Source organism: Trematomus bernacchii, unplaced genomic scaffold, assembly GCF_902827165.1.
Source record: "Trematomus bernacchii unplaced genomic scaffold, fTreBer1.1, whole genome shotgun sequence".
Lineage (NCBI taxonomy): Eukaryota > Metazoa > Chordata > Actinopteri > Perciformes > Nototheniidae > Trematomus > Trematomus bernacchii.
Window position 1 is genome coordinate 13,732,534 of NW_022987313.1, and position 17,040 is coordinate 13,749,573.

The 17,040-nt window shown below is 40.7% G+C and overlaps 2 protein-coding genes across 2 annotated transcripts; both read right to left on the minus strand.

Annotated features, from left to right (window-relative positions):
* Nucleotides 1–747: 747 nt before the first annotated feature.
* Nucleotides 748–2,254, minus strand: kcnf1b (potassium voltage-gated channel, subfamily F, member 1b). The gene has a single exon (XM_034125407.1). It carries the CDS (start codon nucleotides 2,252–2,254, stop codon nucleotides 935–937), a length of 1,320 nt encoding a protein of 439 aa, XP_033981298.1. The 3' UTR covers nucleotides 748–934.
* A 1,714-nt stretch (nucleotides 2,255–3,968) lies between these two features.
* atp6v1c2 (ATPase H+ transporting V1 subunit C2) lies at nucleotides 3,969–16,777 on the minus strand. The gene is made up of 13 exons (XM_034135332.1): nucleotides 16,709–16,777; nucleotides 16,278–16,475; nucleotides 15,069–15,136; nucleotides 14,471–14,556; nucleotides 13,325–13,419; nucleotides 12,750–12,841; nucleotides 12,569–12,664; nucleotides 12,026–12,094; nucleotides 10,926–11,018; nucleotides 10,747–10,834; nucleotides 6,962–7,059; nucleotides 6,727–6,856; nucleotides 3,969–4,953 (listed from the first exon to the last, which is right to left on the minus strand). Exons 2-13 carry the CDS (start codon nucleotides 16,404–16,406, stop codon nucleotides 4,864–4,866), a joined length of 1,134 nt encoding a protein of 377 aa, XP_033991223.1. The 5' UTR covers nucleotides 16,407–16,475; nucleotides 16,709–16,777; the 3' UTR covers nucleotides 3,969–4,863.
* Between the last annotated feature and the right edge of the window lie 263 nt (nucleotides 16,778–17,040).

Below are 17,040 nucleotides of genomic sequence, written 5' to 3' on the forward strand. Positions count from 1 at the left end.
GATTATTTGTTGACCCTGCTTTATCACTGCCTGGGTTTTGGTTGAAGTGCATCCAAATGCTGCTGCGTTTTCAAGTTTGGCTAATTTTCCATCCGAAAAACACGTTGTCTACCTATCCTGTACCACTTGTTATGACTTCTCTCTCGCGCGTATTCCGTTAAGACCCACCCCATCTCACTCCTCGTGCTGAAACCTACCAATCAGAGTAGGGGCGGGTCTTCACAGAATACGTTTGGGGAACAAAATCAAGCTTTTTAAAAGGCGAGTGGATTTTGGCAGGCAGCGAGTGCGGACCAACGATTGAACGATAACAATAACGGCTCTCACCAAGTACGACTCGGTTCCCCTCGTTCGTACCAAAGAGCCGTTCAAAAGAATCGGCTCGTTCGCGACCGACACATCACTAGTCAAAACGCCTTCTTGACTTTAAGAAGTGTACAACAACTTGTATAAAACATTTTTTTAAATATATACAGTTGGCTTATAACTCATGATTGCATTCCCTTTTGTAAATGACATTTTATTAAATGGTTACTAAAATGGTTTCAAAAATGTTATAAGCATAGACATGATAGGCAAGTGAAAACCAGAACACAAACTATTCCCTCTCTGGTAAACAGCCTCGTTGTGTAGTTAAAAGGTATACAGTTACAATAAGTTAACAATTTGTCATAATAGTCATGAAAGTTTCTAAAATTAACAGGAAAACTCATCTCTAGTGCAACATTCACAGGAAATAATCAAACATTCTCAAAATCTAAAACTTCCTGCAGTTTTAGTTTCATTATTTGTACTAACTCTACATTCTATCCTTATTCTGCAATGTTGTTAAATATATCATGAAATATCCATTGTATATGTCACTTAGTCAGTGGTCATCAGTTTACCTAACGATGGAAAACGGGCCCCCTTGGGGAAAAAAGTTTGGGAACCACTAATTACTGCTTTTTCTGCGCACGCCCCTGCCATTCTTCAGCTCCATCAGCTCCACCTCGTGCTTCGCTGCAGTCTCCAACACCTTCTGCTTATTGTAAACCACCACAAAGTTATTGATGATGGGGTGGATGGGCAAGGCGATGGCTATGACTCCACATAGAAAGCTCACGGCTGCGTTGCACCTGCCCAGCGTGGTTTTGGGGTAGATGTCTCCGTAGCCCACCGTGGTCATGGTGATGATGGCCCACCAGAAAGACTGCGGGATGCTGCTGAAAAGCGTCTCCGGGTGGCTTTGCTCCATGGTGTAGGCCAGCGCTGAAAACACAAAGATGCCCACCCCCATGTACATGAGGAGCAGCCCCAGCTCCTTCAGGCTACTCTTGAGCGCGTAGGTCAGAGTCTGCAGCCCGGAGGAGTGGCGCGCCAGCTTGAAAATACGCGCGATACGCATGATGCGCAACGCCTGCACCGCCTGTTGGACGTTAGCCAGCTCCATCATGGACGCGGTGCCAAGGGAGGTGAGGGTCAGGACCACGTAGAAAGGCATGATGGCCAAAAAGTCTATGACGTTCATGAAGGAGAGCGTGAAGTGCAGCTTGTTCGGAGAGGAGGCGAGACGCAGCAAGTACTCCGCGGTGAACCATAACATGCAGGCGGTGTCGATCCCCTCCAGGGTCGGGTGCTCCACCAGTTTGTCGTCAGCATTCTTCACCTGGAGCTCCGGGATGGTGCCTATGCACATTACCAACGCCGAGACCAGGACAGACAGGAAGGATATGATGGCAATGACGCGCGCCGGCAGAGAGGACCCCGGTTTCTCCATCAGTCTCCATAAAAACCTCTGGCACCGCTGGGTGCGCGTAATGCACCGATCCACCTCCAGGTCCTCCAGAATCACTTTGACTTTGTTTGCGATCTCTGTCAGCTCCTCCTCCTTCTCGCTGAGGTAACTTTTACAACATTCATCCAAAACGCATTGGTCTATTTTCCAGAACTCCATCTCCTTGATGAAGCAGATGGGGCAGATGCCGGGTTTGATGTGGATTTCGTCGAAGTAGTAAACGTCGATGATGCACTTGAAGGCATCGGGATCTCGGTCGAAGTAAAACTCCTTTCTGCCCGGATCAAAGTCATCACAAAGCGACGATATGACTTCGTGATCTTGGGTGGAGCAGTTCAACAACTCCGCCAGTCTGCTCTCCGGGTAGCGGTTTAAAACATCCCCGAAAAGCTCCACCCGGACTCCGCCAATGTTGACAGCAATCTCCCCCTCGTCGCACGAACCTCTTCTATACTTTGGTTTCGGAACTGTCCACATTTTATTAATTTTTTGAATGAACAAGTAGGTGGCATATCATGTTAAAGTAAACCAGTAACCAGGATTGATGTCCATTATATCTGCGCGTAAAGGTTTCCTCTTCAGAGTGTTTCATGCACTGTGTGAGCACGGCTTGAGCGGCCAGCTTTCCCTAACACTTCCCCACTTCTCTCTCTCTCTCTCTCTCTCTCTCTCTCTCTCTCTCTCTCTCTCTCTCTCTCTCTCTCTCTCTCTCTCTCTCTCTCTCTCTCTCTCACACACACACACACACACACACCACACACACACACACACACACACACACACACACACACACACACACACACACATCCAGATGGATCTTTTTCACGTGTGGGGGATGCAATATGTAGCCTGTTTGGCTGTTAATTCAGTTATTCATTAAATCATTAGTCATCATTTTACATTATCATTAATTATTAACAAGCACTGCACTCTTTAAAGGGCCCTATCATCATTTGGGGGAATTCTCCCTTTTCATAGTGTGTTAGGCCTATAAAGGTTTTTGTGCATGTAAATGGCTCTGCCTGAAACATCTCCATAGGACTCCTTTGTTTACTTCTGTAACATAGTGACATCACTATTTATCACACGCGCTTCTATTGTCTAACGCTCCAACACATTGTAAGTAACAGATTAAGGGGCGGGACATCCGTAAGTGATTGACCAATCACAACAGAGCCGGCCAGCTAACCAATCAGAGCAGACTGGGCTCTGGTTTCAGACAGAGGGTGGAAAGAGGTGCTGCAGCACAGGCAGTATGAGAAAAATAAAGAGCTTTTTGAACATTAAAGCATGTCAACATGTCACAGTAGAGGCAATAAATACAAACATAAACCTGAAAATGAGAAAAATAAGGCCCCTTTAATACTGACAAAATGTTATCCCTTCCCTATAGTGGTAAGTATTTTTTTCATTTGAAGGTGCATTACCAATAGTGGAGAATTGGTAATATCCAAAGGATTCCTTCCAATATCGAACATATTAAGTCATCAAATATATGTTATGAGGCCAAACTCAAGCTGTGAACATGCACAGAACACGAACAGTGCTCTCTGGTGATCAGAGACAGTATAGCATTTAGTGGTGAAGTAACCAGTGATGGACAAAGTGCACAGATCTTTTACTGAATCAAAAGTAAAAACCACATTGTAGAAATACTCTGTTACAAGTCCTGCATTCAAAAAGTTAATGTACAAAAGTGTTAGCATTAAAATGTACTTAAAGTACAAAATGTCAAAGTCCTGATTCAACAGCCCATTTGAGAAATATATGTATATTATATTATTTAATTAAAATTCAATAGCATAATGTAATGTTGCAGCTGATAAAAGATGAGCGGTTTACAGTAGGCCTACTAGATGTATAGAATATTAGGACATGGAAATCAAGTAAAGTGAGTTGTAAGCCGTCACACCAAAGAGAAATTTCCACTCTGACGTGATAACATTTAAAAGAGTTAGACTTCAAACTCTTATTTCATGATAAGATAATCAAAGGTTAGAGAAAAGTAAAACAAATGAAACAATTATGTGCAGCAAATATGTTTGTTTTTCTATGTGTTCCTACCTCAAAAATCATCTCATGGTCTATAGTTAAAAGAATACTGCACATGTTTAGCTAACAGTGCTATAATAATTGTTGGATCACGATTCGAATTTTTAAAATTTTAAATCATAAAAAACAATAGTCAATGCAGCGTAACCAGAGAAATATTATTTTATTTCATACATTCTTCTTTCTGACATAACCCACAATGCAACTCAACAAATGACGATTCCGTTGACAATGTGTTATGCTACTAGCGGCTAATGTAGCTACAAGCAGAGACGAGCAACAGGCTACAGAAGTGAGCTAACTTCTTTCTAACTCCACCCGCAATTTTATTAAAGCCCAAGCCAATGCTGACTCAAGTGACATCATTATGAGGCAATTTATCGGACTTCACAGCTCCCTCTGGAGCTGCAAATGGCTTTACTGGTTTTTTCCAATAATGCAATGACAATGACAATGAAAACTACCCTTGGGTTATTATATTTGCATTGAGTGACTATTGTGGTACTTAATTAACTGAGTTCTTCTTCCACCATTGAAAGCATTACATTAAAAAACATTCAGATTAAATACATGTTAAAATAAAAGTGATATGTACAGTTGTGCAGTGTTATATAATGTGAAACCTGCATGAAAGAGAAACACTATACCCCACCGTGATGGCTTTTTGAGGTTACTAGGAAGATAAACTCAATTAAAATGCTTTAAGCTGTACATCAACATTCAAATCACAGTGTGTGTCATTGTATTATTAAATTATTCCGCAGTTCCATGTGCACAAAAAGTAGTCCATGTGCAGCTGATTTTGTATTGAAAAGGAACTCAAAATGCATCCACTGTTCAATGAGTATTTACACTTGTGGGAAGCTGGACTGTTATTTCTGCGTCCAAAGACAGATCTTCTCGTGGATCACTGGATGTGTTTTATTCTATAGTTGAGGGTCTTTGTCTCCCCGGCTCTGATTGGCCCACTCCACCAGATGATCGACAGGACTCTCATTGCTTGGTCTTTGTGTGGCTCATCTTTTTGATTAATGCTAGCTGAGCTCCAGCAGGTTGGTGTTGATGTAGAAGCAGATGTAGGAGAGGTACTCAGGCTGACAGAGTCCTGGGATGTCAAAGCTCACCTGCTCGGCAGAGAGAGGAGACCTCAGAAAACAGCATGTGACAAACACTTTGAACCAGAGCTGCAGGAGTATGTTCATAGTTCAAATCAGGCAGTTTTTCTTTTCTATATATTTTTTTAATTGTGCAAATCTTGGCCTTATTTGAATGTGTACATGTCTTTGCTGTACATAGCCCTTTTTTGCCCAAATGAATAAAATAAATACAAATTTGGAAGATATTTAGCTAAAATCAGAATCTGATTGATTCTTATCCATTACCGTTGAAGATAAAAAAAACAACAACATAGACATACTTTTTTAATGGACTGCTTTTTATCAATAACCTTGGTTTAAAAAAAAACAAGGTTAAAAATAAAATAATGGATTGTCCGATCAAAGATTATAGTAGTTTGTATCTGAACATTCATTATTTTCTTGCCCATAAAACCACCAAAACTACAAACTCTTTTTTTCTAAATGTTACTATTTCTGCTGTTACTGCTCTCTGCCTTTGCCCACATTTCACTGGCAAGACAAATGTCATTTAAAGTCAGCAGATGGTTGACATGCTCATCTCACATCAACATTTAATCTGACTTGACAAGTACTCTGACTTACTCTTGGGTCTTGGTGAACAATTATCAAAATTGTGTAATTACTACTCACCACATTTAGCTTCATTCTAACAAAACTAGATTTAACAGTGATAACACACTGTTATTTTGATTCCACTACATGTATCTGATAACCTGGACATTACGTTGCATGTTCAGATCATTTATACATAATACAGTTAACAAACAAATGATGATGTTATATTGGAGAACAAAATGAACCCCACCTCTACCAGGTGCAACTTATGTGACGAGTCTTAAAACCCAGAAGTGAGTTAGCATTTTACCACTATCGGTTCCCTCGTCTCAGAGTCAATGGGATTTATCCATAGGACTTTGGAAAATAGCTCGAAATAAGGTCTGTGGTTGACACAAAAGAGACGGATCACGTTTTGTTTTACGACATTAAATACATCAGCAGTGACCCCACTGGTGATTTCTGAAGAGTTTACGTGTCTGAAAAACTATGGTTGTTAACAAGTGGCTGAATAGGACTACAGAAGTTGTCGAAGACGTTGTACGTCATTACACCGAACACGTAAACACTCCCACTAAGTTTGTTTGCCCCTGTTCTGCTTGAAAGCAAGTACCTGCCTCCTGCAAACTGTTAAAACAAATGCTTCAACTTGTACAATTTTGAATCTGTATTTTTGAATATGGATCTTAAGTTGGCGTGACGTTGAAGCAGCGACCCTGCTGTAGTTCGTTTATAGCATAACATTAGCCTTTTGCTTCTGGCGATTAAATTTATGATTCGAAAATTATAAAAGTAGGGTAAACATGTGGATATTATCCAGCTGAACAAAACGTGCATTTATCAAACAGGTTCATTTTCCACAGACCTTATTTCGAGCTATTTTCCAAAATCCTATGGAGAAATCCCATTGCTTTTTTCTCGAGGGAACCCATGTGCAGCTTACTTCCGGGTAAATACGTCATCCCTGCACCACTCTATTCTGGGGCATAATGAGTAATTATTTAACATTTTTGTTGTTTAAAATCTATTTAAATGCCAATTTATTTGCACTTTTACTAAAGTCAAAATCTGAATGCAGGACTTTTACTCCATACAGATCTGAATACTTAGTCCACCATGACATTTCAACATTTCATGATAGCTGAAGGCTACATGAACAAGCTTAAATGAACTTGGTTTGTGAAGATGTATTTGGCCTCTTACATCAGTCTTGCTGTTAGAGGCAGTGGGGTCCAGATGTTTGAACAGTGATGCGAGATCCTCTCTGAGTTTCTTTGAACGCTTCTTGTCCGTGTGCAGCAGAAGAGCCTGATAGTTCACCGGTAGTCCATACCTAGCAGGAGACATCATCATGAGCGCACTCATGGTAAAATGATTCAAATTAAATGTTTCAAGAAGGTTAAAAGAGAAAATGAAAGTACATCTCATCAGCGCTGACCTGAGGACTGACTCCGCAAACACTCGCAGTGCTTTCAAGTGAATCCAGGCAATAAACACCTGGCTGAAATTCACCTTCAGCCAACGCACAAAGATTCCCTATGGACAGGAAGCAATGACATTTAAAATATACATTTTACACACATCAAGTATCTAAACTAAAATTGCAGTTGTATGCCGCCATCTAGCAATCAGGTTGCAGGTTACATCCATCCCTGTCCAAAATGTCATCACTTATCCTATTAGTCATGCGGGTAGTGTGGTCATTATTAGCAAATTAAAGCGAACAATTTGTCTTGTGAGGTCACAGTAACTTTGACCTTTGACCATACATTCTAATCAGTTCATGCTCGAGTGCAAGCGACGTTTGTGCCGACTTCTGATTACATTTCCTTTACCTTGTTCATGGCTGAAGTGTTAAAAGGTAAATGGACTGCATTTTATATGTTGCTTTTCCAGTCTTTGCGACCAGAGCACTTTTAATACACAAGTCAGCATACACCTATACATTCATATTGAGGCAGAGGCTACCATACGATGGGCCACCTGCTCAGGAATGATAAATATTCACAGACAATCAGACACCCATTGGCCTTGCCTTCGGAAGCCAATTGAGTATTTCAAATTTTCTTTTTTTCTTTTCTTTTTCTTTTCTTTTCTTTAGCGATATAGGAGTTACAAGACAAGTGCATACACGTACAGTGTCACATATACACAGAAGACAATAAGGAGCATTTACAAGTATACAAGACAAATAACAAAATATACATGGAGACAAAAAAAGAAAAGAAAAACAGTGTGTGTGTGTGTGCATGCACGTGCGCTTGGGGGATCAGACAAAAATAGAGTAATAAATGACGATGTATTTAGAATTTCTTAACGTTAGCTTAGCTCCTTCAATTATTTGTTTTCACAATTTTTTTTGGGGGGCAACCAGTGCCTTTATTGAGCAACATACTTGAAAGGGGGACACAGAGGGGATAACAGACAGTATTCTGAGATACGTGAATTTAGAGACCGAAGCCTCCACAGGCACATGCATTCCGGGGGCCAGAGCGGGCAACGTTGAGGCGCATCTTAAGGCCCGGACACACCAATCTGACAACAAAGAACTGACACAGACGGACCCCGACTGTTGCGTCGCCTCGCGTCTCTGCGTTTGGCCATGTGTCGCACTGGAACACACCGCAAAGACTTCAGCCGACGGCCAAGAAGCACGTACGAACTGCGCATGCGTGAGTGGCAATAACTCTCCTTACCAGCAGGCGGCGGTAGTGTGTATTCGTCATTCAAAAGAGGCAACAACCGGAAGACAGACTGCGTGATAACCGAGAGAAGAAGAACAGACTGCGTGATATAAACAAACAACAAATAGCGTCTGGGTTCCATTTTCACTCTACAACGAGAAGCTCATGGGGCTTTCCCGAACCTGTGTCGAGAGCTGGAGTTAAATGAAATCTCAGATTTGCCTTCTTAATAGTTTGTTTGGGTCCCCCACTTCCGTTTCGCTTCTCATACACTGATTCGCTAGCTGAACAGCCAATCAGAGTGATTTCTCTTGCCGACTGCCTTTGGCCGACTGTTTTCGGCCGAAAAGGCGTCGGCCCGGCTGAAAAGACCCGACTGTGCGGGACACACCAATCTGAGTAGGGCGTGTCGACGCTCATCGTCGGCCTGACGCCCACCGACGCCGATAATCGGCCTGGTGTGTCCGTGCCTTTAGGCCCCATTTACACGAGGACGAAACGGGTACGTTTGCGTTTACGCACCAAATTCGTTTTCAAAAAAGTCTTCCGTTCACACGCATTCGGCTCAATTAACATGTCCGTTCACACGAGACCGCTCGACCCGCTGGAAACGCTGCAGTATGTCGGGCCTGTAAGTGGCGCTGCTGCCGCCACAAAATACACCAAAAGCAGCGAAGAAGACCCCGGAGCATGGTTGCCATGGTTGCCCTTCTGTTTATTCTCCGCGGTGGACGGCGTGTGCTCCTGCTGTAAATCTCTCCGGTAGTCCACCAGCAGATGAAAAACACCCACCTCTCCGCCTCTTCCAAGGGACGAGGGAACCGTGCGGCAGAGTTTCCGTTAACATATTTTTTCGCCGGTCAACATGTCCGTTAAAGTTTAAATCTTCCGGACAAAATTAGAAAAGTGCCGGTCAGAGGTCTTCTTTGTTATTTATTGAGCTTTAAAACAAATTGATAATGACTCTATATAATAATATAAGAATAATAAACGGAGCCTCTCTTTTCCTCCCCCTCTTCTGACAGCCCAGCAGCTGATCTCTGAGCAGGAGACGTGGGGAGAGGGAGACGTGGGGAGAGGGAGGCGGGGCTATTTCATCGTTATCAGAAAATGATCGTATAGGGCAGGGGTCTGCAACCTTTTTGACCAAAAGAGCAATTTTTCCCCCTTTTCCAACAATTTGTTTTGTCTGGAGCCGCAAAACGTATTTGATAGCTTATAAAGTTGTATTTATTGTTATATCATAGACAAAAACTACAGTTTTTTTGCATTTATTATTTATTACATTATAAAACTGTTAAGCTCTAATAACAAACAAAGAACTCTTATAAGGAGAATAAAAAAAATACCACCTCTGTTCCTTACTTCTTACTTGCTACCCCTTTCCCTCAACCTATCCTAAGGGAGTCCATGTACGTAGACACGTTAGTTTTGCTGCTATGGGCTTAGACTGTCGGGGGACACCTTACTTCTTCCTTCTGTCTTTCTGTACCTGTGTACTCTCATGTTCCAAATAACCCAGCTTCCCCCAAATTTCTTTTTGGTGTCTATCTATGCCGGGATCCTGAGTCGTGGCTGATCCTGTTGCTGCGGTCCTGTGTCCTGGATCCTGAATCATGTGTCCTGGATCCTGCATCCTGAGTCCTGGATCCGGAGTCCTGAGTCCTGGATCCTGTGTCCTGGATCCTCTATCCTGAGTCCTGGATCTGAGTCCTGGACTTCGAGTCGTGGCTGAACTTGTCACTGTGGTCCTGTCTGACTCTCATCATACTACTTCCCTGATGGCTCCCACAGGATTGTTGACATCTTCATGGATTCATCTTCTTATTATAGACACATGCCTTTCCAAACATTTGATCTACCTATGCTGTAAAATGTATTATCTTTTCAATTTACACACGGCATCTATTGCACGTCTGTCCGTCCTGGGAGAGGGATCCCTCCTCTGTTGCTCTCCCTGAGGTTTCTCCCATTTTCCCCTTTAAACTGTGGGCTTTTTCTCTGGAGGTTTTTCCTCGATGTGAGGGTCTAAGGACAGAGGGTGTCGTATTGTCATACTGATATTCTGTACAAACTGTGAAGTCCACTGAGACAAATGTAACATTTGTGATATTGGGCTATATAAATAAACATTGATTGATTGATTGATTGATTGATTGATTGATTATCTTTTTTCTTCTGCCTTTTATCTGCACTACCTTTGCTGCTGTAACACCATCAATGTCCCAGCTGCTGGACAAATAAAAGGAATTTTGATTCAGAATAACTACTTGTCCAGGGTTTGAACACCCGGTCCTTCGTATGGTGGACGACCACTCTTCCTACTGAGCCCCAGCCGCTCTCACGTCCTCAGGTTAAGTTACAGTGGTCTTGGACCTTTGACCACCAAAATCTAGGTTGTTACCTCTTGAGCCAAAGTGGGCATTTGTGCCAAATTTGAAAAGAATCCCTCAAGATGGTTCCTGAGATAACGTGTTCAAAGGAATGGTAGCTACAGACGGCCTGATAAAAACTCTTCAGAGTATGATGTTGTACTCACGTATTGTTCCTTCTTTTGAACACTACGCTGCTGCCTCTCCTGCTCCTGCTTCGCCTCCAGATCAAAGCTGTACTCGCGGACGGTGAACCTGTGTGGATCATAGGCTACACCATGGTAAGTGACACATACAACACAGCTTTGACATGATGCAATATTATCTGGCTATCCATCCTGCTTACTTGCTCTCCTGGGCTTTGGCTTTGAATTCACACACAGCTCTTTTGAAGAGTGTAACGGAGAAAACGCCTCCCTCTCCATCCTCGTACAGCTTCCTGATGTTCACACAAAATGAAGACAGAAAATGTAGACAAAAAACCCTGCTTTACTGTGCATCTTATTCTAAAAAAGACCATACAATATAAAATAACATTATTCTGTATTGGAGAAGACTTAATAGAAGCAATTGAGAACATAAACTTGTCGGGAACATGTTAACTTCGCTATTAATAAAGAAAGTGATACATTGGGAAATGTTCTCATAGACTTCTACAAAACTTATTTTTGTGAAGTCGCCCACTGCTAGTTATTAGAGAGAAAGCAGGTTTACAGCACTTCCTCATATGCTCATATATTTTCAAAGCAACTATGATAGAAATAGCATAATGTCACAAATTGAATTTATTTATACGTTTTTAAATGAAAAAAACTTTACAGAATAAAAAGTATAGGTTTAAGTAATAAAATAAATGACGGCTGAGTTCCATTTCACTATGTTCAAGCACCGATGAAAAGTTGTTTAAGTAAATCAGTTTGTTTTTTTTGCCATAGAAGAGTTGAAATATGAAATAGTAAATAATGATATGAAATCAGTTGCTTCACCAAAGCAAAGCAGCCACAACTTTCAAAAATCTATATAAGATATTCTTATATTCACTAACCAGTATTTCCTTTAATCTAAAATAAAGACTCTTAATTGTGAAGTTATACAAACAAACAGACAACAATTGATCTGTGGCTAAGGAGAGCTTGTTAGGTATTGGTATACTTGAACTGTCAGTTTACAAATAACTTTTTCTTCTAAGGCATGCCTTTCAAGTTTTGGCATTATGTCAAAAAGCATTCAACCCCAATTGCATACATTTTTTTCTCTGAAAAAAACCCCCACTTCCTTCCCTGCAACTGCTCCAAGCCATGACTCTTACTTTCTGCCGGTAATGGAACACCCGTGGTTACTTAGCCTGACCTTTTGAGAACAGGTACTTAGAGCTTTGCTGGTGCACTTACTGAGCACGAGTAGAATGGCTTGTCCCAAAGCTAAGAGTGAATAGAGACCACTCACCTGCTAGACCGTGGAACCACGAACTGTGAAAAAGATTCATATGTCCTCTCCCACTGCAAGTAGCTCCCTCTGTGATCAGAAAGACATTTACAAATGAAGAGCCACACATGAGTTTTACCATAAAATGAAGGTAGAACTTTGCCAACTGTCACTGTCGGTAGAAACGTACTTAAAATGTACGTTTTATTGGCTTAACAATGTGATCGCATGATTCCTTCTGATATTATTGCAGATCTACAGTAAGCTAGCTAATTAACCTAGCTTACCTAGTCATTTCAAATATACTGAGAAAACACTTAGAATTATGAGACTAACTCTGCAAGAGTAAACGCTGTGTATGTTTTGTCAAATAGGTGAATATTTTCTAAATGCTACGCATGTGTTGCCAAGTTGGTGAATATGTTTCTTCATTGGCATGTGTTTGGGATCAAATGTGTTTTTTCATTTGCATTGTTGTTGAAAATGCGGTGCCATTCTCCTTATAAAAGTGTTTTTTCGGGCCCTTGTAACGTGTTCGCCCATGTCGGCCAATGTATCACCCACCTTGTCACCACTACCAGCAGAGTAGTGAGGTGCTCCGAGGTCACAAGGTCTTCCTTCCTCACTATGTCCTTCAGATTGCAAGTTTGCAAACTCCCACTGGAAAGATAGACATTCAAGTTGAACATTTAATTGATAATAAAGTGATGTAATTCTAACTTAATACGTCACTGACGTCACTCACTGTAGTTTGTACTCCATGCTTTGAAGGCTCGTTTTCACGCTGCTGTACGCTGCAGCTCGGGATTTTAATTCCGTCTCCATCTGGGAAACTTCCTGACACGCATGCAAGTGTTAACAAGACATGTCAATATCAGAAGAACATGTGCTGAGCTCAAAACAAGAAAAATCCATAAGCAAATTAACATTTCTCAAATTTGCTAAATTTGTAAAAGTACCTAAACTCCTTTTTTTTATTATACTACACAATGATTAATTTATGTATCAACTTGGCTTTTAGCAAATGTGCCCACTCACACAAAGGATATTAGGATACAATTCCACAGGAAGTTAGCATTACTGCAGCATACACTGCATACAATCCATCCAAAATGTGTTGCTAAAGCTCAAATGTCTAGAGGTAAATATTAGACAGAAAAAAACCGAAAGAGGGGGACTTTCACAAACACATTTTGGATCATGGATGTTCCCATAGCAATGAATGGACATCCGGTTGACTCCCATACATAAACGGAGCATTTCTGCGTTCATAAATGGAAGGTTTATGGGAATATCCTTCTCATTTCCATTGGTTAGTACCTTGGTGATGATGTCTGCAAGGCTGGAGAGAGGCAGAGCTGTGGGGTACTTGGCTTTGTCCCACTGAAACTTTGTCATGTAGCTCATTAGGTCCACTGAGAAACACACACACACACACAACAGGTAAGAAAATCACCAGAAAACAACAATCGAACGACTGTAAACACACCACACAGTGGAAAACAAGCTTCATTCACACAAGTCAGTGTCAATACATTACTGTAGAAATGCACACTTTGTATCACACAGCACTGCACTCCAGGCAGATCAAATACCCCTCAGAGAGTTGAGGTAAGCTTTCAGGGGCGACACGGCGGCAGTCTGATTCATGCTGTGGTCTGCTTGAGGAAAGTGATCAGAGACAGGGGTTAGCCTTGTTTGTGATGGGTTGTAGTTGCTTTATCCGTCTGCCTTTATGTAGGACACTAATACATTCCCTCGTTTTCACAGAGTTTTGTTTCGTTTCCATAGTTCCCCAGTGTTCAACACAAGGAGACACAGAGATTTCAATTAAGTTGATTTGTCACTTTTTCACCAACAGAAACAGGACAATTATGCAACATTTATCCAAATAAATCATTGTATATGAATGTTATAATGTAGTCTTCCACTTGTATTTACTTCTATTCAGTCTATGTAGCTAATGATAACCATGTAAGAACATTTTACTCAAATTTAGAAATGTGTTTAACTAGCTGAAAAGTTAACGTTTTTTATGAACATACACAATTTGACAAAAAACGTAATAAAATAAATTTCACTTTTTGGCTACTTTTACATGAAATTAACATGTTAAACAAATGAGCATTTTATGGATTCTTCCTGCATCTGCCACAAAAACCTAATTGAGATACATTTTGGAGAAAAAATAAATAACGCAGCAGAGATCAGGTTTCCATAGTAATGAAAAACTTCCGGTTGACTCCGATGTTCACAGAGATAAGTGGAAACAAGGTGAAAGGGATCTCTGAATGTGTGAGTGGGAGTGGATGTCATGTGTAGACATGCATATGGAGCTTGGTTTAAGTAGTTATATGTCTCTTATGCTTATGCTTATGTGCTGGCTTCTAAGCACTTACTTATGAGTTCCTACTATGTAATAAACACCCTATGCATGTTGAGTGTGTGTGTTTGTGTGTGAATCACCTCCATTGGCTAAGGCGTTTTCCAGCACTTTGTCATCAGACTGCTCCATCACCTCCCTCATACACTGATGTGTTTTTTTAATCACACTGACCGGGCAACAGGAAAACACAACATTAAATAAAGACTTGTTTGGTCATGTTTCGTATATGTTGCTCATTCGGTTCAAATTTTGGAAATCAATTTTTTCTAAATGCTGTTAATGAAGCCCACAAAGTACATGTCTAACAAGGGTTTTCCTATCCTAGGTAAGATCTATAAAGAGAGATGTAAAAAAAACGAAGGGATAATAAATAAAATACCAGGCTAAGTAGAAATCTGTGTCGTTTGAACTTGCCAGGCCAAATTTGTACGTTAATTATTGGCTATACTGGCTCTCATCCACCAACAATGAATTTAAAATCAGGAGGGAAACTAACCATCAGCATGCCCCTGACCATCAATTAATCATGGCGCAGACTGCACACAAGCTCAGAGTTACACCACGTCTTAACTAAAGACACATTAAGCTACAAACGTGCACGTTACCATGGAGACAAACAGGTTTTGTGTGAATAGACATATTCTGTTTGTTTAAGCATGCTTGGAATTTTCTTTTTACCTTTCAGTCAGTGTGTCAAGCTTGGAGAGGTCATCTGATACGCTGAGCAGACTGTCCAGTATTCCAACCTGGTCACAGCATAGACAGAACAGTCAGTTTTACCGTGGCTCAAACAGTTTGGCATGTATAATGACTTATGAACATGCTGGCTTTTGAGGCGAGCCCCCCCCCCCCTGAGGCGAGCCCCCCCCCCTGAGGGTATTGGCTTTAATAAGACTATAAAAATACTTTGTACTACACTTTGCTAATTTTCTCCTAAATTTACCGGCTAGCATGGGATAATGCGTTATTTGTACATTTAAACTAATGATAAGTAATAGAAAAAATCATTGAATTCATTTTAGTAATCAACTGAGGAATTTTCATGGTGATATGTATTGGTTATTTTTTTAAGTATCAGGGCCTTGTAGTATATTTTTAATTTTAAAACACATATTATGCTTAAAAGCCGACCTTTATAAAAATGATTTTTCTTCTTGTGCTCTGCACCAGAAATCTACACTTCATATCTATATTCCGAGGGTTTCTGCAGATTTTATTTTATTCATTTCTGATTCATGGAGTGTTAAAAACAAGAATCCAAACGGCCTGAGTAAAACCTTCGACTGTTATATGTCAACAAAATAAAACCACTTTGCTTTATCCAATTTTTGCACATATTTCATAAGATAAAGCGTCATTTGCATATTTAATCTTAGAATATCAGAAAACTTGTAAAATAATGGCCTCAATGTTAGTAATTTACTGGGGTTATGGTGATATCTCTTAGTTTTTTCTTTCTATCTTGTTCACCTGGGGTGTCTCCACTTAAGATTCAGCCAGGAGATGGGCACGTATAATTGTATTAATGCTTTTCAGGTTAGAACTCTTGATAGAAATTAAAAACTGCAGTTACAATATGACTTCTGGTAGCCAAGGTGAACATGGATGACATTAAGTGAATTGGGTCGGATGGAAATGTTGCCTCAAACTGTAGAGAGCAACCTGAGCCTTTATCCCTTCACCAGAGAAGGACACCAAACACCGTCATCCTCCTCACCGCACTCTACTGTACTGGGATAAACACAGAGCTAACATACAGTTCTTCTTATTTGTTTAACAATGCTATACTCACACTCCCTTAGCTTGTCATAATGTTTGTATTTTATGTTGTTTACTTTCCTAAGCTCCACCGGGCTCTTCATTAGGAGAGACGATACACAGCCTCACCTTGAGTTCTGGAATGGAGAACCTGCAGCAGGAGGCCAGGTTGGTTTTGGCAAGGTTGCGCTTCAATTTCTCCACACTGGTTAAACTGGTCTTGTCCAAAGGGACCGAAATCAGCCAAAAGTCTGTCATGACTCCCAGTGTGTCACATAGAGACCTCCAGTCCAAATCCTCCAAAAATAGGCTTTGGCACCAAAAACACTGTGACCCAGGGCAAAACACAAAGAATGAAAGGAACTCCATCATAGAGACATGTATAGGCTTTCATACTAAGCTGACTTCTTAAAATCATATTTCCGTGATATAATTATTATTCTGTTTTCATTATTCGTTGAGTAATCTTGGATTATATCAACAAGTTTCCTTTGTTATTATGGCTACTAATAAAAAAAACGACTAAATAGAATAGAACATTTCAAAGCAATGTTTCTTACCGTCAGGTCTTCATGACAGTGCTGTGTCAGTCCAACTGTGAGTATAGGAAAGTCTGAGCAGCAGCTCCACCTGAGACTCACTGACATCCAGCCAGCCCACAAGAGGCTGTGACATCACTCTGGGTGACTTAAGTAAAATAGCTGTCACTCTTCATGGGCTCTTGGAAAAAAATATCTTTCTTTTTATACATATACAGTATATACATGTGTGCTGTGTTTTTTGTAATAAACATGTACCACATGGGATTTGCATTTATGTATGGGAACAATATAAATAGAAAAGCCCTAGCCTGTAGCCAAAATACAACATTGTGTTTAAAAAATACAATATG